This window comes from Gastrolobium bilobum, unplaced genomic scaffold (genome assembly GCF_033153095.1).
Source record: "Gastrolobium bilobum isolate Gb01-03AN ecotype WA unplaced genomic scaffold, APGP_CSIRO_Gbil_v1 utg2530, whole genome shotgun sequence".
Lineage (NCBI taxonomy): Eukaryota > Viridiplantae > Streptophyta > Magnoliopsida > Fabales > Fabaceae > Gastrolobium > Gastrolobium bilobum.
In genome coordinates this window covers 257,429-267,352 of record NW_026899712.1, presented here as the reverse complement: position 1 = coordinate 267,352, position 9,924 = coordinate 257,429, and the positions used below count along the sequence as shown (strand labels likewise).

Here is a 9,924-nt window from a genome sequence, read left to right as displayed (position 1 = left end):
TTTATGAACCGATTTTCTCGTTAAATTGGTTCTTGAAAATTAAAATATTAATCACTAAGTCATATTAGCCAAATCGATTAAGTGCGGTGACTGAACTGAAAAATCGATAACTGAATTAATCGAAAACCAAAAAAATCAAAAATAAAAATAAAAAAACCTCGCATATTTTAATTGGATGAGATTGGTTTTTGATTTGATTGGTGAAAATCGATCCAATCCAAACTAATCTAATGTATTATGTATTTATTATTTTCAAAAGATAATAACTTGAAATCTTAGATGTTATTGATAGTAAATTATCTTGTTTTGTTTTTTATTGTCTATTGATCCATTTTAACTCTTTATGAATCTTAAGACTTGTTTTAGTTTGAAGATTTAATTTTTTTAGTGGTTTATAACTTTGAATGACTTGACTTTATTTTGATATAGCTAGTAATTTGTATAACTGAAACTTTAAACATTTTAAAAAACTGAAAATCGATTCAATCCAAATCGAATAAAATAGGATTAGATTATATCGAAGTTTTAAAAAATGTTCAAATTGAATGGATGATTAAATGACAAATTGAAAAAATTGAATCAAATAATTTTTGTTTCAAAACCGATCCAAACCAAACCAAACCAGTACGTCCTAATATTATTTTGTATGACAAAGTATATACATTTATTACATATCTTTATTTAATTAAATTAAATTTAACAGATTTAATCGGTAATTTATTGATTGACCAAATATATTGACCGAATGACCGGTCGTGATTTAATAAGATTTTTGTTACGAAATAAATCATTATTTTTATGTCTCTGGACACTCCACGTGAGCTTCGCTGTATCCTATAAGACCTATAACGAATGCAATGATGGTTGACTTGTAAAACATAAACATTGATGATGGAACCAGAAACATCTTTGAGCCTTGCTTTTATGCTCACTCTCTTACTACTTGTGAACTTTGTTGTGGGAGTTCTAAGTGCTGATAAGTATAGCAGAGATGATTTTCCAAGTGATTTTGTTTTTGGTTCAGGCACCTCTGCTTATCAGGTAGCGATCTTTCTTTCTTCCATTATATATGAATCATTCTCTTTTATCCTAAAGCTATTATATTTTACTTTAGCGGATTAGCAAGTTTGGTGCAAAGATGAATTTAATTTATAATTGTTTTATTATTATTATTATATATTATTATTTATGAACAGGTGGAAGGAGCCGCTAACGAAGATGGAAGAACTCCTAGCATCTGGGATACCTTTGCCCATGATGGTTCCTTCTTTTTCTCTTTTTTTCTTCTTGTCGTTTATCTTATTAATTATTTATCTTGTTCATTTTGGAAGCTTTCTTAGTTTAGAAAGAAGTTGGTCTTTAACTTATTATTTGTATTATTATATCTTACCAGAAACACCACACGCACGCACACAAGGACACTAACGATAAATGAAGTTTTCATACATGAAGATGAAAGTCTCATAGAAGCAACTTCTTGATTAGATATTGGACACACTCTACACGTGGCACCTTCAGTTATTCATGCGCATGAAAAAAATATTTGGTTAAACTGTAACACATAGATTAGTTGGTAGTTATCTTTCAGTTGGATAGTTTCCAGCTAGGTACAACAATTTGAGTTTCTTGTAGCTTTGTCTCTCACTATATATATGTGTGTGTGTCGAGTATCTCTACGAATAAAACTACATTTGTTAAATATAAAATCATATGAAGTTTTTATCTAATAATATAACATTTGAGATAACTGATTCATGATAAGACATGAGAACTTCTATGACAATATGAGTTTGATCTTTATTATTCTCATTTTGCTAAATAGAAGCTCAACTTTAACAGTAGTAGACAAAAAGGATCCTTTAAAATGTTAAAATAATAAAGCCGTCCTTTAGTGAGCCTTCACTCAGTTTCAGCTTTTGGATAGATTGTTCATTGACAAGGTTCTCATTTTTAAAGCAACACATTCAAATATATTAAGTCGCGCACACAGACATATATGCACAAATTAGATGGTCTTCCCAGATTTTAGCCACTAGTAATTGGAGGAACAAAAAATCCAAAAGCTTATTATCAAATATTGGGCATTATTGTACCAATTTTTATGAAGTGAGAATCAGTGATGAGTAATTGGGAACATTAAAATAGTATGTACAGTTTAACTAGCCGATTTTGCTTTTTCATCCATGGCTATTAATTTTTTAAAGGTTATGCATTCAACAAAAGACAGATTCTCATGCTATCATTTTTTTTTAAAACAGGGTATGTGCATGGAGATAATGGAGATGTAGCCTGTGATGGGTACAACAGATATAAGGTAAAGAATGCACTAAGCTTCAATCTTTTTACTTTTTGCCCATCTATGCATTCTTTGTGGAAGTTTAAATAGATTGAGGCATAAGCTGGTAAAGACAATGTTGTTGGATATGGCTCATACAATGCGGAGGTCCGGGGGCAGTGCTCCCAGGCCCGTAGAGGCTAGGTACTGTTGTGGGCCTCTGTTTTATTGTAATTTTCTTAGCAGTTTAAACTTGGGCCCATGAACAGCGTCTCTGTTTTATTGTAATTTTCTTAGCAGTTTGGGCTTGGGCCCATGAACAGCTGTTGTTAGGGTTTTCTAATCCTATTTATATTTTCCTTGTAAACCGAGTGATTTGTAAACTTGTAAACCGAGTGATTTGTAAGTGGCGATGAGGTGAATATAGTAAATCGTTGTGTCTATTTTCTCTCTCTTTTATTCTTTTTCGTTTTCGATTTGTGTGATTGTCGATTTCCAACAAATGCAAGCAATGGTTCACTGTTTCCGCTGAAAAATCTGTAATGCAGGAAGATGTGCGACTCATGGTGGAAACAGGCCTTGATGCCTATAGATTTTCCATTTCTTGGTCGAGACTTATACCAAGTATTTTACTCTACTTAAACTTGTGTACATAACGAGAAACATTGAATTTTATTGTTCTTTATTTCTTTCTCCAATAAAAGCCTTTCTGAATACCTTTTGAAAATGCTTTTCTTCCACCATAGATGGCAGAGGACCCGTCAACCCCAAGGGATTGGAGTACTACAACAATCTCATCAATGAACTCATTAGCAAAGGTTCATAGCGAATTGGCAAAATAAAACACGCCTTGAAATTCACTCCCAAAAAAAAAAAAAAAACCCGTGAAATCAGTTACGTGTTTTCAACTAATGCAGTCTTTACTTTCCCTTGAGCAGGAATCCAACCACATGCCACGCTACACAACTTTGATCTTCCACAGGCACTTGAAGATGAATATGGAGGATGGGTCAGTCGTAACATAATGTATGTTCCTAATTTTTTGCAACATAATGCTGTTGAAATTAATTCATGAAACTTCTATTTTTATGAAAATGATTATCCAAAATTAAGGTATTACACCCTTAAATCTAGGCACTAGATCCAAATAAGAATGAATAAAGGCACTTGTTGTTAGAAAAAAAACAAATTACATCCCTAAAATAAGGCACTTTTGTAAAATTTAGTCTAGATATTGGTTCCTTGATTAATATTTTTCAGGTACAATATGCATTCTGGAGAGTTACTAAGAACTAAATTCTAGTTTTATAGGTTGCAGATAACCAAAAGGATTTCAGAAGATTTTACAATCCTCCTGTTCTTATTATTATTACTATTATTATTCTCATCTTGCTTCTTCATATGATCCTAGGCCTATCACACGTTAGTGTGGTTCAAAATTCTAGCTACTAACAAATGAGCGGGTAGTTGTGCTTAGGATACAACCTCCGTAGAGTAAATCATGCACAAAATCCAGAAATGTTAATGATTAAATCACTTGGATGTGAATGCAGAAGAGATTTCACAGACTATGCAGAAGTGTGTTTCAGAGAGTTTGGTGACAGAGTGTTGTATTGGACCACTGTGAACGAGCCCAATGTGTTCGCCTTAGGCGGTTATGATCAAGGAAATTCCCCACCTCAAAGATGTTCTCTTCCATTTTGCACTACAAATAGCACTAGGGGCAACTCAACATCTGAACCCTACTTGGCTGTTCATCATATTTTGTTATCGCATTCTTCAGCTGTGAGGTTGTACAGAAGAAAGTATAGGGTATATCACCTAATCATATGTCATATCGTGTATTTTTTACTTTATGGATTTTTATTATTATTATTATTACTTTCTTGGTGCGTAGATGGAAAAGGCTTCAAATTTGTTACTTATGCAAAAACAAAATCCATATTGGATTCCCAAACTTTTTACATTGGATTTTAATATTCTCGCACATATGAAAAACTTTGTTGGCAAAGAATGTACATGATTCCATAGAGACAAAGTTACATTGCAGGCCGAACAACATGGATTTGTTGGTATCTCTGTCTATGTATTTGGGTTTCTTCCTCTAACAAATAGAGAGAAAGACATGGAAGCAACTCAAAGAGCCCGCGATTTTCAGGTTGGTTGGTAAGTTACAGACCTTACAATTGGTTGTTTTACTTCTCTTTTCTCCTTATGTTCTTTGGTTTTGCTCTGTACTTAAGACAGGTGAATGTATACCACTAATTAAGTTTTCATTTTTGTTGTTAAACCTTTAAAGTACTCTCACTTCCCTACTTCCTTATAGGCCTAAAACTTCTGGCTTCTAATATTTTTGTTATCATGTGATGGATATGGCAGTTTTATGTGTGCGTGCTTTATTGCAGGATTATGGAGCCCTTGTTCCACGGAGATTATCCGAATTCCATGAAGGCTAATGCAGGTGCAAGAATTCCAGCATTCACAAATCGTGAATCCAAACAAGTTAAGGGTTCATATGACTTCATAGGTGTCATTCACTACAACAATATTAATGTCACAGACAATACCGACGCCCTGAAGACTAAACTGAGAGATTACTCTGCAGACATGGCTGCACAGCTAATCTGTATGAATTTTGTTATGTTTAAGCATAATTGCTTTAAGAGATTGAAGTTTATCATATGAGAATTCTGTACTAATTGCATTCACCGCATCATAATTGTTATCATTCTGAAATTTTCAACTAGTTGAATTTTAACATCATTTAGCATATGATTCTCCAATAATTTTCATTAACGGGCACAACCATGTCAATCACTCATTCCTGAATAATTGATGGAGCAAGTTTAATCATTCACCTGCTTTTGCAGTTGGACAGGATCTATTTTCAGATGAAGAGGTAATGGTTAAAAAAACAAATAATAGCTAATCTTTTAATTGATTGGTTCAATTTTTTAGATTACTTCACTGTTTAACTATCTTGGCTTTACTTGACTCAGTACCCTGTCACACCATGGAGCTTAGTGGAAGAGCTGGATAGATTCAAGCTCCATTATGGCAATCCTCCTATATTCATTTATGAAAATGGTCTCTCTATCTATCTCTCGTTCAAGAAGATTACATACAGTTCCATTGAATCTCTTTTAGGAAAATCATCTCTAGATGTTGATTGAGGTTGAATAATAAACTGCGGACCAAAGTTTTTTTGTTGTGATAGACAAAGCAACTAAATAGCATTAGACATTTGGCGTTTCAATCATAGAGATTCTTGCTTATTAGCCCCTTCCCGCTTTTTTAATACATGCAGCCAACAATATCACTAGGTTGTTATTGCATATTGCCCAATATATGGCCATCTTCAATACTATGGAATTGTAAACTTAAACCTCGAGGGATTTATTCAAGATTTGTGAACCACATTTATAATACATGTTGTCAATGTTATACTAATGTCGTACAAGGTGAGTTCAAATGGGTTGAATTATTGATTGATGAAAAGTTGACTTGTCTTGTTAGGTCAAAGGACAGCAAGCAATTCGTCGCTGCAAGACGTGTCAAGGGTGAAATACTTGCATGGATACATTGGTGGCGTGCTTGATGCCTTGAGGTGTGCATTTGATGCTCCATTTTATGAATCTATTGAACTATATAACTATATTGGCTATTAATTCATCTTGAGAGCAAGTTACTTATCAGGTGAATGCAACAATGTCAAAACATGGGAACATGCAGGCTAACACAACAACTGAAATAGTACCTGAAATAAACACTTGAGATTTTAATGTGTTCTCTAATTTTCTATGCCATCCTGAATTTTCTCAGAAATGGATCAAATATAAGGGGCTATTTTCAATGGTCTTTTCTGGATTTATTCGAGTTGCTGGATGGATACGGAACGAGCTTCGGCATATACTATGTTGATCGGAATGATCCAGAATTGAAGAGATATCCAAAGCTCTCTGCAAAATGGTACAGCCGATTTCTGAGGGGGGGAAGCACCTCTATAGTTGGAGCTATTGAACTCGAGAAGGATACATCACTTGTTTCTGTTGGCCATTTATTTCACTAGGCTCTATAATTTGCTTACATTATAGTATTGTTACATAATGATGTTCGACGAGCTATGCTTAATTTTACCTTCAATATTGAATAAGTAGATTCCCAACTTAATATTTAAGTTGTACTTCACTTATAGTTTAGTTCCTAAATTCGATCATTATATATGAATAAATCTTCAATTAGTAAAATTTATATCAAGTTAATTTTTTTATAAACTAAAATGAGATTAAAAAAAAAGTTTATTTAACTCGTATACTGTTAAATAACAAGAGAAAAGAGAGGAACATTTGAAATATTTTTGTGTGTATTGACTGATGAAGGCTGTACAATATATAAACAGACTAATGGGCTAAGCCCAAACCTAATGTAATCTGACCTAATACGAAATAAGGAAACCTTAATTACAAAATAAGAAAATCTTAATTATAATATATTTCTAACACTCCCTCTCAAGCTGGAGCGTATAGGTTATATGCACCAAGCTTGTTACATATAAACTTTATTCGAGGGCCCCTCAAAGATTTTGTAAACACATCTGCTAATTGCTCATTAGAGGGTACAAAGCTAGTTTTAATTTCACCAGCAAGAACCTTTTCTCGAACAAAGTGGCAATCTATTTCTATATGCTTGGTTCTTTCATGAAACATTGGATTTGATGAAATGTGTAGAGCTGCTTGATTATCACAAATGAGAGTTGCCTGTCCAGTGTCTCCAAACTTAAGTTCTCTGAAAAGTTGTTTAAGTCAGATGAGCTCGCAAGTAGTAGTCGCCATGGAGCGGTATTCTGCTTCAGCACTTGATCTGGCAACTACGCTTTGTTTCTTACTTTTCCAGAAAATCAAGTTGCCTCCAACAAAGACACAATACCCAGAAGTAGATCTCTTATCAGTTGGACAACCAGCCCAATCAGCATCACAATAGCCAACCACTTTATCATGACCTTTATCTTCATATTCAAGGCCTTTCCCTGGAGATGCCTTGATATACTTAAGAATACGAATGACTGCATTCCAATGTTCTTGACATGGAGAATTGAGAAATTGACTGACAACACTAACTGCAAAGGAAATATCAGGCCGAGTGACTGTGAGGTAGTTCAATTTTCCAACCAATCTTCTATACTGCTCAGGATCTGAAAAGGGCTCCCCCTGATTTGGTAGAAGCTTGATACTTGGATCCATAGGAGTATCAACAGACTTGGAATTTAACAGAGCAGTTTCTTCAAGAATATCCAGAGCATATTTCCTCTGAGATATCACAACACCAGCTTTAGATTGGGCCACCTCGATTCCTAAGAAGTATCAAAGTTTTCCAAGATCCTTAGTCTGAAAATGATGACATAAGTGTTGTTTCAATCGAGTGATCCCATGCTGATCACTGCCTGTAATGACAATATCATCCACATATACCACCAGATAAATAGATCCAGAAGCAGAATGACGATAAAAGAGAGAATGATCAGCTGCACTCCGAGTCATGCCAAATTGTTGAACAACACTGCTAAATTTACCAAACCAAGCTCTTGGAGATTGTTTGAGGCCATAGAGAGACTTACGAAGACGACAAACAAGACCTGACTCTCCCTGAGCAACAAATTCAGGAGGTTGCTCCATATAAATTTCTTCCTCAAGATCACCATGAATAAAAGCATTCTTGATATCCAGTTGGTAGAGAGGCCAATGGCTAATAGCAGCCATGGCAATAAAAAGGCAAACAGTAGACATTTTCGCCACAGGAGAAAAAGTATCAATAAAATCCAAGCCAAAGACCTGAGTGAAACCCTTCGCCACCAAGCGAGCTTTAAGACGATCCACTTGACCATCAGGTCCAACCTTAACAGCATAAATCCATTTACAACCAACCACAGATTTTCCAGAAGGAAGAGGCACCAGGTCTCATGTGCCATTATGATGAAGAGCACTCATTTCATCAAGCATAGCTTGTCTCCATCCCGAATGTGAAAGTGCATCACATGTGGTCTTAGGAACATATACAGAGGACAAAGAGGAAAGGCAAGCAAAATATGATGGCGAAAGACGATGATAACTAATATTGACTGTATACCTGGCCGGAGGGCGAGTATCACAAGTACCCTTATGAAGAGCAATGGGAAGGTCATTATCCGAAGGTGGGATGGAAGCCGTGGGAGGAGATGCAGTTGAATGTGAGTCCACAGATACATCTGACGAACTATGCTCGATCTCATCAGCAGAAGAGGTAATAGAAGAAGAGTGAGAAACATGGATGGGTAAAGATGGAAGGTAAAGAAGGTCACTTGGGAAGGACGACTGTACAGAATCAGTATCCACAAGAGTAGTAGAGGTTCCAAAAAAGGGAACTGATTCAAAAAAGGAGACATCCGCTGAGATAAAGTATCGACGTAAAGTGGGAGAGTAGCAACGGTAACTCTTCTGAGACCGAGGATAACCCAGAAAAACACATTTATGAGACTTGGGAGCTAATTTATCCAAACCTGGACCAAGATGATGAACAAAACACGTAGAACCAAACACATGTGGAGTTAAAGGATATAAAGCTTGATGGGGAAATAAAATAGAGTGAGGTACCTTATGATTGAGAACAGATGATGGCATGCGATTAATGAGATAGCATGCAGTAAGTATAGCATCACCCCAGAATGTGTATGGAACATTACCATCAATTAACAAGGCACGAGTGGTTTCAACCAGATGGCGATTCTTGCGCTTGGCTACACCATTTTGTTGAGGTGTATGAGGGCAAGATGTTTGATGAAGAATGCCATGAGATGAAAAGAATTGTTGAAATTGATGAGATAAGTACTCACATGTATTATCACTACGAAAAGTACGAATAGAAATACCAAATTGAGTTTTTATTTCATTATAAAATAACTGAAAAATAGAAAACAACTCAGACCGCTTTTTCATTAAAAATAACCAGGTACATCTGGAATAATCATCAATAAAAGTAACAAAGTACTTAAAACCCAAAGTAGAAGAATGACGTCTTGGTCCCCAAACTTCAGAGTGGACCACAGAAAAAGGAGAAACAACTTGACGACTAAGATGACTCAGAAACGTACTACGAGTATGTTTCCCAAACTGACAAGACTCACAATTTAAAGTAGAAAGAGATGATAAATGGGGAACCATCTTCTGAAGCTTTGCAAGGCTAGGATGGCCCAGACGAGCATGGATAGTAAGAGGAGAATCCACAGAGGAGCAGACTGAAGAAGAGGGAACTAGTTGATAGAGGCCCTGAGACTCACATCCTTTGGTAATCTCCTTCCCCGAACTCTGACCCTGAAAGATGACAGAGGTTTTAGTAAAAGAAACAACACAGTTAATGGATTTGGTCAACCGACTAATAGAAAGTAAGTTAAAAGGAGAATCGAGAACATATAGAACATGATCCAGAGATAAATTAGGTAAAAGAAGAACCGTGTCAATCCCCCTTGATTGGACCAGAGACCCATTGCTCATAGTAATAGTGGGAAAAGAACCAGTAGTACAAAGGGAAGTGAATAAGGACTTATTACCAGAAATGTGATCAGAAGCCCCAGAATCTAGAGTCCAAGGGCCAATAGAGTGCAACTGAGATATGCCAGC

At 35.5% G+C, this 9,924-nt stretch overlaps 1 protein-coding gene across 3 annotated transcripts; it reads left to right on the top strand.

The window, feature by feature from the left end:
- The first annotated feature begins 877 nt into the window (after window positions 1–877).
- On the top strand, window positions 878–6,467 carry LOC133292869 (hydroxyisourate hydrolase-like). 3 transcript variants are annotated; one of them, XM_061491353.1, is made up of 13 exons: window positions 878–1,041; window positions 1,197–1,260; window positions 2,259–2,314; window positions 2,824–2,899; window positions 3,022–3,093; window positions 3,214–3,301; window positions 3,829–4,087; window positions 4,326–4,441; window positions 4,681–4,901; window positions 5,146–5,174; window positions 5,275–5,362; window positions 5,792–5,882; window positions 6,098–6,467. In XM_061491353.1, the coding sequence occupies exons 1-13, from the start codon at window positions 889–891 to the stop codon at window positions 6,342–6,344; spliced, it is 1,560 nt and encodes a 519-aa protein (XP_061347337.1). In that variant the 5' UTR covers window positions 878–888; the 3' UTR covers window positions 6,345–6,467. The 3 variants fall into 3 exon arrangements, with proteins under 3 accessions (XP_061347337.1, XP_061347339.1, XP_061347338.1); XM_061491355.1 differs by lacking the exon at window positions 5,146–5,174 and having other exon boundaries at window positions 4,681–4,912; XM_061491354.1 differs by lacking the exon at window positions 5,146–5,174 and having other exon boundaries at window positions 4,681–4,941; window positions 5,271–5,362.
- Window positions 6,468–9,924: the final 3,457 nt, after the last annotated feature.

What these genes read in the sequence shown, in the direction of transcription:
- LOC133292869 (XM_061491354.1), top strand. Translation starts at nt 889, where the DNA reads ATGATGGAACCAGAAACATCTTTGAGCCTTGCTTTTATGCTCACTCTC. An exon ending in TGGGTCAGTCGTAACATAAT is followed by an intron (nt 3,302 to 3,828) that starts GTATGTTCCTAA and finishes ATGTGAATGCAG; the next exon opens with AAGAGATTTCACAGACTATG. An exon ending in TATATTCATTTATGAAAATG is followed by an intron (nt 5,363 to 5,791) that starts GTCTCTCTATCT and finishes TTGTCTTGTTAG; the next exon opens with GTCAAAGGACAGCAAGCAAT.